Source organism: Tachypleus tridentatus, chromosome 2, assembly GCF_004210375.1.
Source record: "Tachypleus tridentatus isolate NWPU-2018 chromosome 2, ASM421037v1, whole genome shotgun sequence".
Lineage (NCBI taxonomy): Eukaryota > Metazoa > Arthropoda > Merostomata > Xiphosura > Limulidae > Tachypleus > Tachypleus tridentatus.
Window position 1 is genome coordinate 69,844,357 of NC_134826.1, and position 23,921 is coordinate 69,868,277.

The 23,921-nt window shown below is 31.7% G+C and overlaps 2 protein-coding genes across 4 annotated transcripts in view; one reads left to right on the forward strand and one right to left on the reverse strand.

Moving 5' to 3' along the window:
* The first annotated feature begins 394 nt into the window (after positions 1-394).
* On the forward strand, positions 395-14,503 carry LOC143244160 (RILP-like protein 1). Its single transcript, XM_076488332.1, has 7 exons — positions 395-972; positions 5,500-5,635; positions 7,198-7,316; positions 7,468-7,689; positions 7,945-8,117; positions 8,920-9,072; positions 10,222-14,503. The coding sequence occupies exons 1-7, from the start codon at positions 703-705 to the stop codon at positions 10,307-10,309; spliced, it is 1,161 nt and encodes a 386-aa protein (XP_076344447.1). The 5' UTR covers positions 395-702; the 3' UTR covers positions 10,310-14,503.
* Positions 13,448-23,921, reverse strand: part of Mybbp1A (MYB binding protein 1a) — a 35,414-nt gene continuing 24,940 nt past the window's right edge. For 2 of the 3 annotated variants that reach the window (XM_076488331.1, XM_076488330.1), the window contains exons 20-31: positions 22,701-22,837; positions 21,610-21,781; positions 19,976-20,051; positions 19,761-19,810; positions 18,937-18,978; positions 18,379-18,440; positions 17,451-17,502; positions 16,698-16,814; positions 15,618-15,683; positions 15,068-15,175; positions 14,863-14,984; positions 13,448-14,003 (exon numbers count right to left, since the gene is read on the reverse strand). In XM_076488331.1, the coding sequence (XP_076344446.1) occupies positions 13,706-14,003; positions 14,863-14,984; positions 15,068-15,175; positions 15,618-15,683; positions 16,698-16,814; positions 17,451-17,502; positions 18,379-18,440; positions 18,937-18,978; positions 19,761-19,810; positions 19,976-20,051; positions 21,610-21,781; positions 22,701-22,837 (1,302 nt within the window). In that variant the 3' untranslated portion in view covers positions 13,448-13,705. Of the gene's footprint in view, positions 14,004-14,862; positions 14,985-15,067; positions 15,176-15,617; positions 15,684-16,697; positions 16,815-17,450; positions 17,503-18,378; positions 18,460-18,936; positions 18,979-19,760; positions 19,811-19,975; positions 20,052-21,609; positions 21,782-22,700; positions 22,838-23,921 lie in introns of all 3 variants that reach the window. The other variant, XR_013024928.1, reaches the window with a different exon arrangement.

A 23,921-nucleotide genomic window follows, 5' to 3' on the forward strand; every position in this document is an offset into this window, starting at 1 on the left:
GTTAAAACTTAGATAAATATATATATGTATTGTAGGAAGTTACATGAAGGCTATATGCGATAGCCATCCCTAATTTAGCAGAGTAAGACTAGAGGGAAGGCAGCTAGTCGTCACCACCTACCACCAACTCTTTTAGCAACGAATAGTTGCATTGACTGTCACATTATAATTGCCCCATGGTTGTAAGGGCGAACTTGTTTCGTGGGTCGGGTATTCTGTTTCTTATATTGTGAAAATATTCAAGTTCAAAGAAAACTTAAAGTATGTATCCATTAACTATAATCTCACGGTCAATGTACAAATCGCTCCATTTATCACAGTATGACGAGTGTAGTATTTGTACATGCGTAATCATTTTATCATTTTTTAGATCACACCTCTCTTTCTACGACGTCATCAGTTACGTTCTGTGATTTCTAATCCAAATGGCGAAGATTTTTTTAATGATTTTTTGTAATTGTATGCATAAGTTTTTGTAATTAAAATATTCATAAGGAGATTTATTTATTCAGTCGTAATCGCCGAGAGTATTTATATAAATCGATTAGGAAGAAATAACTAACTATATTTTGAAAGGAACAATCAAGATATAGTGCTGAAAAGCAGCGCGTTATCTCTGTAGCTCCCTTACGGTCGTAATAAGGGAACATCGCTGATAGTTTAGCAACCAGTCAAGTTAATGGTAGTAATGAAGCACTAACGATGAACGCTGTCGTAGTGGACGCAGGTCTTGAGGATGTGTATGAACACGCTGCTAACATTGGAAAAGATTTCGAAAAATTACTGGAGAAACATGGGACTGTTTTAGTTACGAATCTGATGGCCAAGGTGGTAAGAGTATTGGAAATTTTTGAAGCATGCATAGTAAGTAACCACCAACTTTGTTCTCAAAATTCTGATTTACGCGCAACGGTGGAGTTGCTTTTGACCGAAAAGGAAGAAAAACTAGAATATCAAAAAAGGTTTGAAGAGGTAAATAATGTTTTAATGATCGTTAAGTTAATGAACCCAATCAGGGATTCACTATTAACGTTAAGATAACATTTTTAATATTGTAGTTTACTCATAAAGTTAAAAGATACAATTTTGATAATTTGGGAAGATAACAACATGATAGAGATTTCTTTTGGTATTAAAATTGACTGTTTTAAATCAGTTCTTAGATAACAATATCAGTTACAGAATTTATTTTTAATTTTATAATTGTATTTCAATTATTCATTAATATAACGATCTTAGTCAGAGACTTTGTTCCTAAATTTACAAATGATTATTTATTCATTCATTAAGCTAACAGTATCAGTAAAAAAAAAATTACTCTTAAAGTTAAAAATGGCAATTTTAGTCATTTGTTTAAATAAAAATATTAATCAGAGTTATCCTTCGAAGTAAAAAGAAAACTTTTTGATCATTCATCAAAACAACAATATGAACCAAAGACTTCATTCGTAAATGTGACTGTTTCAATCGTTCACTAAATTAATAATGTAAATCAGACATTTTAAGTCATTAAGTTAGACATGACTGTTTTATCATTGGTTAAAATAAAATATTTCAAAAAATATTATTCTCTGTTTAATTGTTAGTTTTAAATGTGCTAGTTTTAACTATTCGCTAACCAACAACCTCTCTCAGATAGTAGTGTTCCCTCTTGAATTGTTAAAATTAAAGATGGTTGCTTTAGTCACCTGTATTAATGCAGTAAATTCAATCATTTATTGGTTTTCGTCTCCAGAATTCAGTATCTCATTTAACCAAATAACATAGAAATTTATTCGATTTAGCGTTTATAGAGAGAATCGTGTTAGGGATTTATTTTATTTAATATCTTTTTTTACGGTTTTGCACATATATATACATAACCAGACAAAACTAACGTGTTTAAACTTTCCTGGTCATGCTTAGTTTAGAAACAAACTGTACCTAATTATCAAACTGACATTTTTTCACTTAAATGTAGGCTTGAAAAGGAATCAGATTTATGTCAGCGCTAAAGGTGTGAAATCATGTTATAATAATCCTAAAATTCAATATATTTGTTATTGTGTATATTATAATGCTTTTCTGTTTTATCATTCATTTCTATGAAATGTCGATTTATACAGAATTAATGAAGTTAAGTAAGATCTATATATTATCTCTGGCGGTTATCCAAAACGTCACTAACAGTCTTTAATGAGGTTTATCATGGTTCTAAGAAAATTGGATGACAGAGCATAAATACGAACACGCTCTTAGTCTAAGTGGTCATTTACGTCACATTGGTCAATACTTTAACTCTGTTTCTCTCGGCAACAAATGAATTAATTTACCAGTACTGTGTTATGTTAATGGCTCGTGTATTAATACTTGTTTGTCTAAAAAGTTAAAAATTTGGGACCCTTTTAATATGTGGAGTGACATTGTAACACCCTTGAAACAGTTTAAGTTACAACAACATACTTTTTACACTTGTTAAATAATCCGGTACTTATTGTATCACGTTTTAAAACCATAGAGAAACATTTTTTAAAGTATTATATAGTTGAAAAATAACAAATAAAATAAAATATGTGTCTTTGTTTTGCTGTTTCTTCTTTTGGTTTTTCGTGGCTGAGTAGATTTTCAAATCTGAATTCCTGTGGCTACAAAATGACAGGTTCGATTAAAAAACTACTAAAGTGGGCAGTAAAAACTATATCGAGTGGGCTGCCTTTGTCGGGTAATCCTCCAAGTTACATTAAAAAAACAGTTGTGTACGATTAGAGTCCAACTCATAATAACGTATAGAAAAATGTTATTTAATACTTTTAACTGATTTTGACTTGGACAAAAGATGGTTAAAAACTGGTACGATCTCGATAACAGTGGGACTAAAATTACAAATAAGTAAATCCTTTTTATGATTGATTACGTTTAAGTCACATGGAATTCTATAAGTATTAAAGTTCAAGGAAGGAATCCTAAGGTGAAAGAAATCAAGTGCAAAGCCAGCGGCTTGTTTTGTAATATTATTTCTTAAATTATAATAAAGATAACATATCCAGTACAGATAACACCTGCATGGTACAATAAAGATACTATTGTTTTAAGGTATACGAAAAGACTAGGTGATTTGATAGATTCAAGGCCTTATAATTGAAAAAAATTGTGCTTACATAACTACTTGGTTCAATACTCAAAAGTCGCCCAAGGCTTATCAGTTTTACTAAATATAACTTAGAATGTATTTGTGTTCTTCACACATTAATCGTTTAACCTTCAAAATACCAATATGATTTTTGCACCGTCAACTTCCGTTATAGTCCGTATAGTCCATCATTTTGAGAAATTTTATGTTTATTTGTTATAAACCTAAATTTAGAGAACTAGTCAAAATAAAATGAGGAAAAACCTTATTTTTCCGTATGCTGTTAGGTATTTTGTAATCAACTAAGTTTTAATCTCAGGAGCTGTTCGTACAGAAAAAAATATTACTTAAAAAACATGGACCCCATAGGTAATTCTAGGATTAAGTATAACTAATACTTTAATCACAAAGGATAAATAATTATTACTTCTACTTAACTACCATTAGGTGTACGTTTGTTTTATATAATAAAATACAAGTGTTTATGCGGTAATTACTGGGCCTAACGTAAAATACAAAGAAAGTATGTATATGTTATAGCGTCTTCTACCGTTCAGTGGTTTCTTTTGAATTATATGGTGTAAATACTGTGAAGTGCATTCCACAAAGAGATAACAAATTAATTTATTTCTTCAATAAAGCTTATTACAGCATCGCACAGTTGTAGGTCTAATTTAAAAAAAAACTATTCAAATATGACATCGAAGACTAATAATAGGTCTCACTTTACGAGACTTGTAAAAACTGCTATACATACGGCGAACTTAATTCGCTTTGAGAGATAAACATGTTACTTATCAAATGACTGACTGAATATCAGAATAAACGTGCTAATTTTCACTACTGTCATGAAATGAAAGATTATCTAGTTTAGATATTATTTATTTTGTGAATGAATGCCACGTCTGACTTAATTACTTTGAGAGATAAACACGTTACTCACCGAACAGCTTTATATCAAAATAGACGTGCTAATTTTCACTACTATCATGAAATTAAAGATTAGTTTAGATATTATTTATTTTGTGAATGAATGCTTTTTGATTGTTCAGTTGTTTAGTTTTCTATTTTATTATAAGAGAGTTAAAAGAAGATTAGTATTATAATTTGTGTTGATAAGTCATTGATGTCGAGAATATAGTGAGCACAGGATGAGGTAATAAATATTAAATAGTGTGTGATGAATGGGAAAACAGTAGACAGAAGGTAAGGTTAGGAGAAATGAATTCAGCCAAAGTGAAGGGAAAGGCCTAACGGTTAATGTAGGTTATAACTATTAATATATTAGAGGAAAACTAACAGTAGAAGAAACAAAATATAAGAAGGATAGTTTATTTCATTAAAGAAAGTTCTAAAGTTGATGTTTTTGCTTCTTCGTTTAAATTTGCAGGCCAATATTCTAGGGGTAGTCGCATGTTATTCAAATTCAGGAACAGCTGGCTGCATTTACTCCTAATTAGTTCTAGGCTAAATTTATTGGGTGTTAACAAGTAGCATAAAGGAAAATTTCCACCTGTGGGTTGATTAAATGTTAAAAATTAAAATAACTCATGAGCTGATCTAATGTAATAAAACTTCTCTCGCTGCGGGGTTGTATGAGTAAACCAACATCAAGATAGCCACTATGTGAAAACGTCAAGTAAAATAATCCAGAAATTTATAGAATTAAAAATTATTTACCAGGATCTGTTTTGAATTTCGCATAAAGCTACACGAGGGCTATCTGTGCTAGCTATCCCTAAATTAGCAGTGTAAGACTAGAGGGAATGCAGCTAGTCATCGCCACCCACCGCCAACTCTTGAGCTAATCTTTTACCAACGAATAGTGGGAGTGACCGTCATATTATAATGCCCCTCACGGCTAAACGGGCGAGCCTATGTGGTGTGATGGGGATTCGAACCCGCGACTCTCGGATTACGAGTGGAGTACCTTAACCACCTGGCCATGCCGACTCATTTATCGGGATATATGAAAAAAAAACAAAAACACTCCATGTGTGAGAAATGAATGTACGGTATTGAAATACTTGTAATGTAATAACTCGATGTAATCGTGTCGAACAGCATATGCAGTTCAAGATTTACGAACGTGCTGTATGTATTTTCATCCTGTACGACATTTTCAGCAAGAAACTCCAATGTGCTGTTGTAAGTAATATCTAGTATTACGTGATATATGTTATTTTAGGCTTAAGTATTTATTTTATTAAATGCTATAGTTTTACGAAATACACATTGTACAATAATTTCGTTTTGAGTTTATTTACTAATTAAATATATGTTATTACAATTTATAGTAGGTAAGATTCGTTTCTAAAAACTAATATTACTTACTGTAAAAGCTGCAACTTGTAATAAAATATTGTACAATGAAGTTCTTTGACTTACAGGACTTGGAACAAGTAGAAGAAAGCTGGAGGATCGAAACCAGGGGTCTGAATGAACAAGTCGCAAGATTACAAGAAGAAAACACCAGGTTGAATATCACCCTAAGAGAAAAAGAAAACGAAAATTTGGAGAGATATGGTGTGTATTTTTCAAATTACTAAGTCTTTCCACACCAGTATAACTTTCGATCAAAATATTTGGCAAGTCTTTCTTTTTTAGTGCTTATTTTTTCAATAATTTATGGGTGGCATTTTTAAACCCTGTGATAAAATTATTTGTCGATGTTCAATTGAAAACCTCTTTATCGATAATGATGCTAAATATTTACTAAGTCGACCACTTCTTACAAATTACCGTATTATTTTAATTAATATTCATTTCTTATTGGCGACGCTTACACCCTAAAAACTCCGTTTGCTTTCAAAACTTGAAAAACAACCGTCATTCTGGAAACGTATTTTCAGGGTGTTTCAATGTGAAATGTCATTTACTTCATACCTTGTTTAAATTCTAAACCTGTCGAGAAAATGATTACTTATACAATAATAATTTTGGCCAATGATATGCCGGAAATAAGGTTGTCGTGGTAAAATGTAACTGAATAGAATTAATGCGCAGTTACCTAAAGTACTCACTAGGGCGAATTAATTATAAAAGTTTATTACCACGTGATTCTAGGACTCATATTTTAAAAAAGGAAATTTCTTATTCTAAAACTGACAAATTTCGGACTAGGAAGAGAAAAATTTTAAAGTGAATTTCGCACGAAGCCACACGGGGGCTCTCTGCGTTAGCCGTCTCTAATTGAGTAAGACAAGAGGGAAGGAGCTAATCATCACCATCCACTCCAACGAGTAAATTGTCACGTTATGACGACACCACGGCTGAAAGGGCAAGTTTTATTTTTTTATAATGGGAATTTGAATCCGCGACCTTTAAGTTGCGAGCTAAGCGCTCTAACCACCTGGCTATGACGGGACCCATTATGGGTGTATAGCAGAAATGGAGTATCGTAACCCGATTTCTAGCAGTGTAAGGACGCAGACATAGCGCTATGCCACTGGGGGATAACATGAAGGTTAGAGTTTCTCATTCCACAAAACAATGCATCTTCAGTTATTTGTTCTTTGATATAAGAATGTATTATATCAATAGAATATAAAATATACATTCTCGTACGATGTTTATTGCCCGGCATAACCAAGTGGTTAAGGCACTCCACTCGTAATCCGAGGGTCACACCAAACATACTCGCCCTTTCAGCCGTGAGGGGCATTATAATGTGACGATCAGTCCCACTATTCGTTGGTAAAAGAGTAGCCCAAGAGTTGGCGATGGGTACTGATGACTAACTGCTTTCCCTCTAATCTTACACTGCTAAATTAGGGACGGCTAACGCAGACAGCCCTCCTGTAGCTTTGCGCGAAATTAAAAAAACAAACGAAACCGATGTTTATATAATATTTTAATCCCGTTTTTCGATTATTTTAAAAAATTCACTAAATTTTGTCTCCCGGTGATACAGCAGTGTGTTTACGGACCCACGACGCTAAAATTCAAGGTTCGATTCTTCCACAGTGAAAATATTAGATAACCTGATGTGGATTTGCTCAAAAAAAAAACAAACTTTTTACAATGTTTGTTAAATATTTTAAGAACTCTTTGTTTACGATGTATTTCATAGATTTGTTTATTAAAAGATTCAACCAAACAAGATCTGATCACACTGGAAAGGCTTCAAGAACTTGTAGAAAAACAAACGAGTCAGCTAAAGAAGAAAGACAGTGACATATTACAGAAAAACAAGGAGATAAAAGGCGTAGGTTTTAACAAACCTTATTTCTTTCAATATCATGTTGTAATTGCGACTCGTTAGAACAAGTATAAAATTCTTAACATAATAAAGTATACTCGATAGCTTTAAATGTTTTTAAAAGTTCATAACAACAGACAAACAAACTTTTCTACAGTTGCAGGATCAACTTATAAAACTGACCCTTCAAAACAACGACCTCAAACGATCGCAGAAGCACTTAGAATCCAAAATCCAATCGCTCGTTGAAGACAGGACAGAAATGAAACTCCAGCTGGACGACCTTAGACAAACCCTTGAACAATTACATAATCATTTCAGCATTGCATTTGAAGAAAGTCCTGAATCTCCAATGTCTGAAAGAAGTGATGACCCTGGGGTAAAACTAGTCTTAATTCTTCGGATTAATGTGCATCCCAAACATAGAGGGTGGATTATTTATTGATTTTCTTAACTTTAGGACAAAGTTAAGAAAATATAAAAAATAAAAAAAACACTCAAAATTCATACCTGTGGGCTTTTATTTAGATACTGCATATAGTTTAATAACTTTAATGTGAACACAGATGTACAAATCAACTGCATTCCAATATGTTTCTGGAGCTCAATATTTTAATATCACCTTTACTTACAGAGCAGTAGAGGTTTGTCAGAACCAAAATTAGTGGTTAACCTGGAGAACTTCGATAACGGAAAATTTACACTTGAAGAACTGAGACACATTGTGGTCGAAAGAGATGAACTCAGGGTTAAAGTACAGGAACTAAAAGAAGAGCTAACCTTCTTTGTACCAAATTCTGAACCTCAGTAAGTAAAGCTGACTATTTGCAGAGTTGACCACTAACAGTGATACTGTTATAGTGTAATTTCTACACTAATGACCTTTGACACTGTTGACTACTAGCAGCGATACTGTTATAGTGCAATTTCTACACTAATGCCCTTTGTCAAAGTTGACCAGTAAGTAATTTTGCTGTAGTATTAATCCTGCCATTACTGACCTTTCACAGAGTTGACCGCTATCAGTGAACTCTGTAACCGACTGCACTTAACGTCTGTATGCATTTTTAATATACCTATAACTTATTATTTAATGTGAATGTTTGACCCTTCTTTAGCGAGTGTATTGTTTACCATCTTAACATATTATAAAGAGAGTGAATACATTGATTTAATAACGACGTTGCAGGTTCATTACACAAGTGAAAATTGGGTTTTCAACTTGACTCGAACCTCATTTATTCGTGGGCATTATCGATCATATTCTAGTTCGTCGGGTTCAAATGTAGTCGTCACTAATTTTGAGCTCTATTATAAGGGCTTTGTAGGACTCTTTGAACCGAAACCAAGGGAATATATGACTATCATTTTTAAAACACGCCCACAGCTAAACAAGCGAAGTGTGTTGAACAGTATTACGACTTAGATCTTCATTCGCACGTACCGCAGCCCGATACATTAACCGTTAGTCTATGCGCGGTCTTGTTAGAGAGCTAACTTTACGATAAGAATATAGAACAATAAGTAATGATATAATATTGATACAATTTTTGATATAATATATAACAGAGAGTGTTTTAAAAGTAACAATTATAAAATAAAATTCCAGGTCAGAAACTGGAACTCCCCTGTCTCTTGAAATCCGAAATAAACCAGAAAATAATTTTAAAGTTGGAGACTCTCCACCTTTTCAGGACAGTTCCTGGAGTGAACGAATAACTAAACGTTTTTCAGATAGAAAACCTCGAGCTGTCAGCAAACTGTAAGTTTTTGTTGTTGTTATTAGGCGCAAAGCTATACAATGGGCTATCTGTGCTGTGCCTACCACGGATATCGAAAACAGGTTTTTGGATTTAGCATTATGAACCTTCAAACTTATTGCAAAACCACTGGAGGAAGGTGGACTCTTTTTTAAAATTTTTTTTTGAGTCAATATCAAAATATTTACTTCTATCATGGTGATGAATGTATTACGTTATTACACAGTATTTAACGACGTATTAAAACAAAAAAGTTTAAAATACAAAAATAACCTTCTTACTGTTTACAGTGATGACTGCTATACATGAAGGCTAATTGTTTTTGTTCTTAATAAGGACAAAACTACCAGAAAAGCTATATATGTGCTTATTTGTTTGTTTTCTGAGTTTTGCCCAAAGCTACACAAGGGCTATCTGCGCTAGCCATCCCTAATTTAGCAGTATAAGACTAGAAAGAAGGCAGCTAGTCATAACCAACAACCGCCAACTGTTGGGTTACTCTATTACCAACGAATAGTGGGATTGACCGTGACATTATAACGCCCCCATGGCTGAAAGGGCGAGCATGTTTGGTTTGACGGGGATTCAACCCGCGACCCTCAGATTACGAGTCGAACGACTCAACCCACCTGGCCACATGTGCTTTGACCACCACGCATATAAAAATTATTTTTTCTAGCAGTACGAGCCCGTAGAGATATCACCGTACCACTAGGGGGCCACACTGGTATCTTTACAATATTACACGAACTTTTCGATTCATATTGTGACTCTGGTTAATATAAAAACAACTCCGAATAACCTTAACTTTGTTTAAACCATATATTCGTGTTTTTTATAATTAGGTGGGTAAAATTATTTTCTTTACTAAAGTTATATTTGATAACATTAATATCTTAGAAGCTATTAAATGAAAATATATTAACAGACAAAAATGGATTCCAGTTGGGCTTTTTTACCGGAAAGGCTTGGTGTTATAAATATCAGTTACTTGGTAAAATAGTACGGAATAATATTTTAATAATTAGATAAGTATGGTTTATCCAAAAAAGTTCATAATTTATGGTTTTGACAAAACACTTGGTAAGATCAACAATATAATTTGCTTTTCCTGTTTTGTTAAAAAGTTCATGTTTTTTTTTCTGTTGCAGATGGAACTGGATTCACTGGGACACTCCAACAGACTGTTTACTGCTAATGCCTTCTTCCATTGTTCTCCCTTCTACTGGAGTAGTCTAAAAATGATCATATAAAAACGTAAATTTCATGTTAAACTTTGTAAAACCTGCCGTACAACTCACGACAATGCTTGTTTCAATATCTTACAGGTAATCAGGTAGTTATTTTGAATCAAAAACTGTCAGCTGTGGGTTCGAACCTCTTACAGCCAGTTTTATAACACTGTTAACAGGCTAATGATGCAGGCTTCGTATTTAATTGGACAAAACAATGGAGCCTCCCTCCCCCCCAAAAAAACACGTCGCCCTCATAATGTAGAAACACAAGCGCTTCCTAGTTACTATAATTAGCAGTCGAGAAAAGATGGAATATTAACGTGTTTTACATTTATATATTACAGTAGCCTAAGTAAACGTGACTTCGTTTCTCATCTTATGCGAGGTTAATTTTTCTTGATTATAGTGCTATTTACTGGTAACTTTTCCCACTAGGTGTCATTTCAACACAGTTTAAAAACAAGTGGTGTCACAGAATCAATGTTTATTTCTTGTAATATTAATAGAGAAGTTTAGTCGTGAGAAATGGTCATTTATGGAGACATCACTCCATACTAATAATTCACTAATTGATGTATTGTATGATGTTTCAGAGAGAAATTTGAATCGTCAGCCGCTCCTTATTATGGAATAAATACGTCATAATGTTTTATGATTAAGAAACATAATTCAACCATTCGATTGACAAGATTAAGTCTAAATTGGAACATGCACATAATGGTATCTATATTATATACATACACACACTCAGGGTCATAAATAAAATGTTTTTTTTAACCATCTAAGATAAACCTTTTCTACTTCGTTTGTTTATAGTTTATTTTTAACTGGTATCGTTTTTCTCTTACTAAGAACGTTTCTTTGTTAAGAGTAAAGCTATACAATGTGCCATCTGTCCTGTATCCACTAAGGGTATCGAAACTCGGTTTTGGGCGTTACAGACACGATGAAAGTTGCTCTTTTACGACTGTTTGCTGCTCAAAAAACTAGCTTCAGCGAGAATGGGAAAATAACACCGTTTCTGTTGACGTAATCACCGATCTTCTGAAACCTTTTATTTAAATTTATTATGAGATTTCTCCATCATATGGCCTCGCGCGTAAGGCGTGCGACTCGTAATCCGAGGGTCGCGGGGTCGCGCCCGCGTCGTGCCAAAACATGCTCGCCCTCCCAGACGTGGGGGCGTTATAATGTTTCGGTCAATCCGACTATTCCTTGGTACAAGAGTAGCCCAAGAGTTGGCGGTGGGTGGTGATGACTAGCTGCCTTCCCTCTAGTCTTACACTGCTAAATTAGGGACGGCTAGTACAGATAGCCCTCGAGTAGCTTTGTGCGAAATTCCAAAAACCAAACCAAACCAATCTACATCATATAATGTTAGGCTCAATGAATATTTCCACATATTTACTTCCATTTCCTAGAAATTCTAATAAAAAAACATTCAACGAGTACAACTTTCAAACTGATATTTAAAACACTTTTTGACTTTCATAGATACTTGGACTATATTCTTTGGCGGAAATTTAGGGGTGGGGATTGTTCAGTTTTTGAACCAGAATATAAGGGTAGTGTAGAATTAATGTTCACATTTTAAAAACTGGTTTAACCGTTAATTAGCGGGAATGTTGTAAGTATCATAAAATGATTATTGCCGCAGTTTAAGGGTTAAATCATTTGAAAGCAGTGAACCGAGATTGTACGACATCAGTAATAGATGATTGAAAGCGGAACAGGTTACAAAGATTCCATCTATCACAACATAAGCATTTTCAATGAAGAATAATACAACATACAAAAAACAGCTTTCCTATATTACAACTTTAACGTATTTGGTCCAGGTTGCATTTGCTAATTTTCTCAAACTATTTTACTTTCTTTAATAACTTGAATTTTTGAGAAAAATGTTCGTTTATAACTGACCTTAAATGTCCACCTCTTACGTCAGGTGTGGCTTTATTTGACATTTCTACACACGTGTAAGTCCTTAACATACATGTTGAATTACCATTTAATTCTTTCATTTTAAGTATTTCAATTTCCATATTATATTCCTCTTGGACTTTTGGTTTGGAATGCTTTATCAAGATAGTAAAGTAAAAGATTGGTGTCTTAGAGAAACCTTGTCAAGATACGATTTATTTTAGCACAAACGAACACAGTGGACTATTCAGGATCTGTTCGGCACAAACTTGTTTTGACAGTTGTTAAGAGCAAAGCAACACAATGTGCTGTTTGGGCTCTATTCACCACAGATAACAGAACTCCGGATTCCAGCGTCATTAGTTCATAAAAACTTAAGCTGACATATATACGAGTGGGGGGAGATTTACAGATCCTCCATTTTACTTTAGTATGAAGAAAACAGACAAAATTAACTTACTTTACTGCTGCAGTTTTTGTAGATCCATGTAAGTGTAACAGTGGTGGTGTTTGTAGTTTTTATGGGTATTTTTATCACTACATAACCCCTTCTTTGTAAATGGGGTTTCAACAAAAGTGGCATAGGGAGATGCATGCATATGTTCGGCAGTTTTTATGAGCATTTATTACAATTACATATAAAGGAAGCAACTTTTCATGTCCTAAGATGGCCTTTCATTAATCATGAATTTACACAACTTCTGTCCAGGGGGCAGGTACTCTAGTTAGTTATAAAAATATTTTTCTTGTTATTCTATGATTTACTTTCTTAATATAATACAGTTATCAAGGAATGAAAACAGTAGTTTCATTCAAACTTGTTTTAATAACAAGTAATGTAGTATTATTAATAATTTGATAAGTAATGTGATTGTTGAAATTCCATTGAATATAGTAGGGTATTACCTTTTGAAAACTTTAAATCAAAATCTGGTAAAGCAAAATTATTTGATATTAATACAAGTTTTGATAAAAAAATCAAAAAATAAATTCCTCATTAATAATGCAAGGCTATGTTTAATTTAATCTGTACCCTTAAATCAAACTTTTGAGACCTCATCTGACAAATTCACTCATTTTTGTTGTTAAGAACAAAGCTTCATAAAGAACTATCTGCTGTCTATGTCCTTCCTGGGTACTGGAACCTGATTTCCGACAGTTTCTCACCTAAAACTTTTACAATGAACACAGAATTAACATGATAAAGAAATAATAAACCAAGAACATTTCAAGGTAATTTTTATTGCAGAAAATGGATCTGAATCATATAAAAACTTAAAAGTGGCTACTCTTTCTTTTTTCTTTCCCTTTTAATTTTTTTTTCTTTTCTGTCTTAGGAAAGATCATTTGACCTGAAAGAATTAACTGGCCTTCAGAGTCACACAATAACTCAGGAGTTTGTATAGCATCCTCTTTTCCCTTTCTATGACTTTTCTTTTTCTTTAAACTTGGCAAGAGAAACCTGTTGCTTTTTTCACTCTCATTGGTTGCACCTGTTGATGACTGTAAGGACTCCCAGAGGGAATTCTTTATTTTGCCTCTCTCTTATAACAGATGTATTAACATTATCTGTTGCCATCTGATCTCCAGTTTCATTTTGAGATTTCTCTAATGATGAATTATTTTCTTTAACTTCTGGGTTCTCTTTTGATCTTTTAGAAGGAGAACCAACGTCTGTGTTGCTATTCATTTTAATATCAGATTTCCGTTTAAGTGTCTCACTTTCTCGTCTTTCAGGTTCTTTGTTGGAGGTCTGCTTAGGCTGTATGCTCGGTTTACTGCCAGAAAACAGCGGTCAGCTCATTAATATAGATGAAACTAAATGTACTTCTTTCAGATATCAGTGCCACATACATTTTAACATAATTAAACTTAATCACAGCTATTACTGAAAACAAAATTAAGGTATCTCATTACTGAATGTCTGTATAAACAAGAAATTAAAATTCACAATGATTATTTATAACTTGACAATCTCATTGCAGAAGTAAACAACGACTGGAAGGACATAACCCTCAAACACTTAGTTTTCACAAAATTACATAAAACAATGAATGTCTTAAAGGATAAAATAACCTAGTTAACACACCAGTCTATAAAATTAGTTTAATTAAATATTTCCAAAGACAGTATGTATAACAATCTGAAATATTTTGGGGTTTCCATATAAAAAACAGAACAATTCTTCAGATATTTACAACAGTGTCAGTTTGTATACTAGTTGGATACATAAATACTTATTGATGTATTGAAAACAAGAATAATAAATGTTATATGAGGACACCTGCTATGTTGCACTGTTAATAGGTTGTTACAAAGTAATAAATAACAACCTAGCATGAAAGGATTTTAAACTCTTAAATGTACATAAAACATTACAACTCTACTTGTTCTAATAGTTGTACATCATTATTTACAAATATTAAAAATTACCTTTTGATTGAAGAGTTGGTAACTTTTATGTTATCACAGCAAGGTAAAAGAAAAGATTCAAAATGGATAGAAAAAATTTAAAATGTCATTCTTTACATCAGATTCACCTTGAAGTAGGTAATGAAGATGATTCCAGAACAGAGGTTACCCAATCTGGCTAAATATGATAAATTACACATGTCAGAACACAGAATCTTAGCTTACCCTCCAAGTTTGGCTACCAACTTCCTCCACGTGTGGTGACCTCGTCTCTCTAGACGTTTCCGTTCTTTACCACTGATACCAGTGAGGATGGACAGAAGGTTTGGATGGTCTTGAAGAGGATACTGTTATGGAATAGATATATTTTAAATGTAAGAATGAAACAACTGATTTAAACTAGACAGATATACATTGATACAAATCTTACCTCACCACATTTTTCCTCAACCATATTTCCAACCACAAGAAGAAGATCCAAGAGTTCTGTTGTAAACAGGGGTTTGATTTCTGTCCCATCCTTGATCTCTTCGAGAACCTTGAACATTTTAAGCATTAGGGTAATAAATTTCTAAAACTTAATTCTGAAAGTTCTATTACAAACTTACTGTAACACTAACATATTACATGCATGTATAATATCTTTTCTATAAACAGCTTTTTTCAGTTCATTGAATTAAAATAATTTAGATACAGCTTTCAATATTAATTTTCTAAACAGTTCATCTGTATGATTTTCGTGTTTAATAAAGTACATTGAGAATGAAAATAGATTTATTTTATTTAAAAATGTACTACTTCTTCCCTTCACCTGGAAATAGAATTTGAACCCCTTACCTGTAATCAGTGACTTTAGATGAAATTAGATTTATATTTTAGCTACAAATACTGTTTACAAAACAAGAACTATTTTATTAATTCTTAAAACGGATTTATTACTAGATTTTATAGTACTTTAATTTTATTATAAAAACACTCACCTTGACAACACAAGAAACAAGTTCTTTACCAATTTTTAAAAGTTTGCTCTGTTTAACCGATGTTCCCTAAAATCACACAAAAGGAAAAAGAAATTTAAGTAAATGTTCTTAAATGATGAATATTATTTCAAACATGAAATGGAAATCGATATACAGCCTTTAAGTTCCATTTACAAGTAATGTAAGCCTTCTTTTTTACATTATTCAGTTGATAACACTTAAAATTATAAATAAGCGCAAATGTTGTAATTGTGGCATTTGCATCAGTTTTATTGTGGTTTTAACCGACACTTATATTAAATCAACATGTGACTTTTAACATATACTGTGTGTGTGTGTGTATGTATATATATTAACTACCAATTAGTTGTCTGGTAAAATGGAACATAGATGGTCATTATAACTCCAATGTGTCATCTAAATTATGGTAAAGCTCAAATTCTTTTTTTTCCTAAAAACTTTATTTGTAAATAAAATGAAATAATAGGTTACAGTTTACAATATTAAAATATTGCAGTAGCAGTCAAGTCCTTTTGTAGTCATTTGTATGAATTAAATAAACCAAAGCAGCAATACAAAGATGTACATTAAATATTATCTAGTACTAATGATCAAAGAGAAGAACACCAGAAAAGAAAAGACATCTTAAAGCCATAAAGTAGGAAAAACGCAATCAAATTAAGATCACAGAAAAACAAACTGAGCTTCTAAAATATTAACTCATATAGTTGAGTGGGGGAAGACATGACCTCAATCTAAAACTTTACTAAAATAACTGCAGAACACTGAAGAAGACACAATTAAGGATGAGCTAAATAAATTGCCAAGTATCACATAACATTTAATTAAATGTATTGTATAGGGTTATAAATATCATGGCAACTAATTGAGGGTTAATAGAAAGAAGGCAGTCATGTAAAAACCTCTCAAATGGAAATTATTAATAAACAGTCACATTAATTAATATTTAAGTTCACTATTCTCTAATTAAAAGGTGAACATTACTTGGAATTTTACTGAGTAAGTCATTCAGTGAAGATGATTGTAACTATGTTAATCGTGGAACTGTTCATTGCTCACCTTGGAATGTCGTAAACCAGTGGTAAGAATTCCTAATATTTGTGCCCTTCTGAAAATTCTAACATCAGGGCTAAATCCATAAGTCTGCATAATAGGAACAAAATCCCAAATAACCTCCTGAAAAAAACAAACATGCTATTTTTTTAATATATACCAGTACTGCATCAAATTTTGAAGTCTATAACACTTGCAAAACAAACTACAGGACTTCCTACTAGCTTTCAAATGGAAATAAACTGTCATATTCTAACTCTTCAACGATTCTACGCCTTTTTTCTATGTAACACGGTTTAAACTATCTAAGGGCTTTTGCCTGAAACTTTGTAAATAAATATAAAGCATTTGTCACAGACTTGAATTTTATCTATATTTAACTCTTGTTTTTTCCATTAAATTGTGTCACAGTGGTCAACCTAAACAATGAACCACGAGCACAAAAAATATTAAAAAACTCTAAAAATTCATATATGAATCCATCCAGTTTTATGAAACAGGTACTTACATTGAATAATTACCTGTTTCTCACCAAATATAATTCATACAGTACCTTAGATAGTGGCTCACACTTCATGTAACATTATCACAGATGAAGAGAATAATAAACATCATTACATACACAAAAGGTTTTTTTTTGTAGTGTAATCTAAAGGACACTAACTTGCTACAACCAGCATTAGTACTGTTTCATGGATACTAAGCTATTACTGTTTATTTGGACATAATACTTTGTACTGTTTAGAATAATAAACTTACAGGAATAGCATTTGTTAAGGAGCTGAAGAGCTGGGGCCGATGATGCGGAACACTGAAGTAAAGAAAAAACGTAAACAAATTACAGCTCCACCAAACCACAAATTTACAGAATTATTTTTTATTAATTAATTAACCCTAGCAGTGGTCAAGTTCACAATTTCTACATGAGATCAGTACTGGAGAAAAATGAAGGAAATCACTCTTGAGGAAATAAGTCAGTTCACACATTTTTGTAAAAGAAATCAGTAAACTAAGAGTTTGCATTGCATTTGATAATTACCAGAATTTTCAATCCAGTATTAAAACATTCTTTAAAATTTAAAAGTTTTGAAATGGCCTAACTGGATAATAAAAGAACTTTACTGTAAATGTATGACATTTCAATAAGATTTTCTCACTCTCAGGTACATTATGTTCATCTCCCAATCAAGCCATTTCAAAACTTTTATCAAGTTCTTTAAAATTACAATGTTGAAGGTCTTTTAATCCAATCAACTGTAGAGAACAGAAACTCTACACACAATTCCCAATACTCTAGTCTTTAGAACTTTAATGACTAATGTTTCAACACGTTTGATTCAAATACAATAACGTTAATTGTTTAAAGTTTAAGGTAAAAAACGTTACAACAAGCATAATAAATGTTCAATTTACAATGTACAGATGAAATAAATGCCTTTTTTATTGGAAGTATTTCACCAAACAAACATATAATGTGGAAAATGCCTCTAATAACACATGCAGTTAGTGTTAGTGGACTAGTACTTAGCAGGTAAAGACAATAAAATCCATTTGTTTCAAAAAAGACAGTATGATCAATGTCTATGGGGAGAGGCATCTATAAACCTTATAACAACAAATACTAATAAACCTAGAGAAATGTGACAGATATTTAGAAGTAGTTATTGTACAAATTACAGAAGCTTACTTTTCTGTACAAAACTCCTGAAGCGCTTGCTGAAAGACTGGGACAAACCATTTTTCTTCTTTCTATTAAAGATTGAAAACACTGCAGAAAAATCCACCAAAACAACTTGATAAGATGTACCAATACAGAATTCTTTGTACAACATATTAGGCTTAACTTGGTGTTAACATAAACGTATTTTTTTGTCACAGTTTTAATTCATTTATTTTACTGACAATATAAGATTCTACAAAAAACAACTGATAATAATAAAGCTACAAAAGACATTACTACACTGCAGTCTTCATATACACTAAAGAGAATATAATAAAACACCTTAAATGTTATCAGAAGTTATGCATAACATATCAAGTTATTGAACTGTTTTTTTTCCATGTTTATAATAACCCCAGTATAAATTATCTGATATTTTCAGAAGCTGTACTCCAATATGTGTGTGTATATGAAGATTTGTGTTTTAAGAATAGGATTATTACATTTTATATTAAGTGACAGTTCAAAGTTCATAGTTGTTTAATATGTGTCTGTATATATAGTGTTCAAATTATCTAATTTTACCTTATTTGATGCTGTACTGTTTGTTCTTTTCTCAGATAACACCTGAAAAACAAACAAGACACCTGTTCTTACACGAGCTACAATTATTTTTACCACAAACTATTTTTTATAAGTTACACAAGAAGTTCAAGAGAACACAGTCATAGATAAAAATGTCAGCTCTAATATATTTCTTAAAGGTTCCTTAAAGAATTGGTTTTAAAAAATTTATATATATTTATATACATAAGATGAATAATTTTATTTACTTACATGTGTATTTCATATTACAATACTTAATTTTGGGTTTCAAAACAATATATATATATACACACACAGAGTACAGCTGGACAATAAATGAGATTTTATTAGTTTTAGACTCTATTTATTTTCAAGTGAGATGGCAAAGAAAATAAAACAAATTATAATGCCAAATATTTAATTTTGATACATGCAGTGATTAGAACACAGACAAACCACTGTGTAGTAATAAATAAACATAAGTCAATAGTTGTAATTACCAAAAATAGTAACAAGTTGAAATCTCACCTAAGTTTAGTTCGTTATTTTAATAAATCTTAATACTAAGTAATCATATTGCCATTATGAATAATGTACAATTGGAATAATTGAAAATGATAGTAATTGGAAACTAGTTCATTATTTTTTGTGAAAATAACTTATTTAATTGCAATTTTGATTAATTGATTATTTTACGCAACACTGATTGATGGTTATCAGTAATTGAGCATATCGATTAATCAAGTTAATCTGAGATACATAAAATTGTCAGAGATTTCAAAAGTTTTCCAGGAAATAAGTTTCTAATATTACTAAAAACTTACCACATAAACTGCCAGGCTTCCAAGAATTTGTGATAATTCCGGTTCTGTTACTGGAATATTTAAGTGAAACTCTAGTTAAATGTGAGTTAATCTAAGGATTCTGCATGTTGATGCACAGATACATCCACTTATTAGTTAGAACATATTAAATTTGTATTTCATATGTATAAATAAACTATGAGTCACAAGATACTATGTAAATACAAACATTCTACCTTTTCCAGTCTTTGCTAAGAGTTCACTGAGAATCTCTAAACATGTGTTCCTATCCACACCTTCTGTTGTACTAAACTGTTGAGATGGGAAAAAATAGGGTTTAAAATAGATCTAGAAAACAAAAACTCTAAAGTGGAACCCCTCTAAAGCAGCCACATTCGGGACTGAGACAAACTGGCCTGATTAGAGAGGTTCCAGTGTACATAATTAGGGATTATGTAAACAAAAAAAGGGACTGTGATTAAATGACCGCTTTCAAGGGGTTCCACTGTATTTCAAACCAGTGTTTAGTACAAAGACTAAAAATCTCAAGAGAAAATTAATTGATTGATTTTCAGTTTTAATCTTAACAGAGAATTAATATACTGGAAATGTCAAGCCACATCCTGAGATATATAATGTTTTAAAGTATTAATATTATTAAATAATGATGCTTTCAAAAATCAAAAAACATGCAGGAGAAATTGTATTACTTAGCACAATGTAATACATTTGGAGAATATGTTCTATAGGTTGGGCCCAAACTAATAATTTGAGAGAATACACTGGTCAATATTACCTTCTTGCAACTTGTGAACTAATCTATAATTGAATTGTTGGGTTTGGCTATCACTCCATCAAAGTGCAGACCATAACTCCTTGTTCTTCATCAATAATGAGATGCGAGTCACAGAACTTTGTTCTCACAGTTCAGCACACAAACCACTGAGCTGTGAGCATCCTCCAATAAATAAATTCAGTCCCTCGAATATTTTGCCACAATATAATATACTCTCTAAACCTAACTAGCATCTTGTAACAGAAGACAATTTCAAAAACTTCCAGACAGAAAAAATTTAAAATAAATTTTCAGGAAAAAAAATAATATTCAAAGAAACTATAAAAAAAAAAACCAAATTTTTGGTTTGTTCTATATTTACACTTTGGATATAATATGTGTCTTATTTAGTTGCTAATTCTATATATTTTGAATTTCTTCAATAATTATTCAGACCATATGCTATATTTATTACAGAAGGGTGACAATAAAGGACAATAGTAAAAAAAAATTACTAAGAGAAGAAAAATCACATGGAGAAAAAAAAAGACATGAATCACTAATTTCAAGGAGTGATTTTTTTATAAGCAACTACAAACTTATAATTTAGAATTTGCACAAAAATTCTTTAAAAAAGCTAATGATAAATGTATTATTTGCCAGTAAGATTCCTTACAGATGAGTAGAAATGAATGTTTAAAACCATTTTTTTTATCAATTTTCCTTAAAAATTTCACTATCTAAAATTTACATAATGATAAAATAATTCTAAAATATTTTTTTAAAATAAGATGAACAGAGCTAACAAGTCAGCAAATGAATTTTCTTAATACCAGTGCACAAGCACTATGCTGCTACATTGTCACTTCCCAGTTAACTGTTGCTTTTTAATGGATAAAACATCATTTACTAATCATGTTTGGTTGAAAATAAAAGATAAACTATGAACAAATTGATTAAACTCACCAGGTGTACTGTGTCTTCAGGTTTATTCAGATCATATTTTAGTTACTAACAATTTTAAAAGGTTTGTACAAGTACAGGAAGTTTTAAAACACGGGTTTTACTATCTTACTAGAGTGGACTGTAACGTACTTTTCTGACGTGATTCAATACTTTCAGTGCTTGTTTAGCTTTCACTGACAGGGGCTGCTGGTAATTATGTTGCAAACCAAATTCAGCAGCAGATACAAGAGGAAGAATAGTTTGAAGCACCAGTGATAAGCTTGGTTCTGACTTCAGGAATGTGATAATGAGGTCCAAACACCTGAAGAAAAGTTTAAAAGAACAGAAATCAGAAGATGTGTAATGTGGGAACAACCATTACAGACAAATGAGAACGTAGAAGATATAAAAATGTTTAAGACTGTGATTTTAAGAAATGCATTTTCACCTATGTTATCTTTATTTCAATAATCTACATATATCAAAACACGTAATAAATTTGAAAATATTTCTTTTAAAATAGTAAGCTCAAACTTACAGACATAATACTTATACTAATAAAACTTACAGACAACATTTAATTGAAATAGTTTTCCAAAATAAACTGAAATATTTAATATTTTGACAATTTTTTATCAATTTTATTAAAAGTTCTTAAAGTCCATGGCTAAGAAACAATGTGTAAATGATAATTCATCTTTTCCTAACATAAAACACACTGTTCAACGGGTGACATAACGAACCAATAAAAGTATTCTTTGGAATTGTGCACAAAGCGACACGTGGGCTATCTGTGCTAACCGTCCCTAATTCTGCAGTGTAAGATAAAAGGTAGCTAATCATTACTACCCACTGCCAACTCTTGGGCTATTCTTTTACTAATGAATAATGAGACTGACCTTCACTTTACAATGCTCCCATGACTAAAAGGGTGAGCATGTTTGGTGGAACAGGGATTCTGAAACACCAGAAAAAAATAAGTTCAAAGCACAAAAAATTATGTTAACTTAATGCTGGACTACTGTGTCATTAAAGAGGTGTCAGATAACAGTTAAAACTGAGTAATTCAAACCCAATAACTTTCTACGATTCCAGTTTGCTATAATTGTAGATACGTTAAGCATTATTTAATAACCTAACCAAAGAGAAAACAGTAAATTAATAGAAATTAACACAGGTAGTTCTACTTATCAACAATAAATAAAATATCAGTGATTAAGTGATTAACACAATTACAACACCTGATTCTAAAGTGCAATAAAGATTGTTCCTCTTTTGAAGGTTTTTTATTACTCTTTCGTATTTGACTCCGAAATGCTTTGGATAGAGCATCATCTAGTTTAAACATCTCTGAGTCACTCAGATAGGTTTCAGACTCCTGGAAGAAGAAATTGATAGTAAACAAATCATTCAGATCTCAGACACAAGATTATCAACTCATGGAGACAAGTTGCAGACAAAAATAGACTAATAGAAAAATCACACACATACTTTTCAGACTCGGAAAAAAACTGAAAAACTATGTAGGCATTATGTGCAAGTTTCTGACAGAACGGGTATTCAAATAGTATTAGCCCCCCACTAGTGCAGCAGCAAGTCTACAAATTTACAATGCAAAAATCAGGGGTTCATTTCCCCTTGGTGGGCTCAGTAGACAGCCAGATGTGGCTTTGCTATAAGAAAAACACACACACACACACTCAAATAGTATTATTTGTTAAGTAACTGTTTCATAAATTAATATGTTTATAAAATTAAAACATCCTTTATAAATGTTTAGAACATCACAATCATCTTTATATGAAACAATAAATCATGGGTTCCTAAACTTTGTCAGTAAGAAAAAAAACCCAGAAGATTTCACATCATGACAGACCCCCCCCCTCCATTAATCTACAAATACTAAGTATTGTGTATTCAATACAGTCCCTCTGACACCTTCTTATGGACTCCTAGAGACCTGTAGCTGTAAACCCTATGTTGGAATCTCCCGGAAAAGATGTATAAAAACACAGGTCTGGTAAAATAATCTATAATCATGGGAATGTTATTTAATTGCTTAAAACATTTCAAAAGAAAATAAATAAACCTGAATATTTAATGTTTAATTACTTTCATATATTCACAGATCTGATCAGGTTAAAATATAAATCTGGATATCTAATGTTTAATTACCCAACTATATTTACAAATCTAACCTGGTAAAAACAAATCTAGATATTTAATGTTTAATTACCTACCTATATCTACAAATCTGACTAGGTAAAAATGTAAATCCAGATATTTAATGTTTAATTACCAATCTATATTTACAAATCTGTTCAGGTAAAAACAAATCTTGATATTTAATGTTTAATTACCAATCTATATTTACAAATCTGATCAGGTAAAAACAAATCTTGATATTTAATGTTTAATTACCAATCTATATTTACAAATCTGATCAGGTAAAAACAAATCTT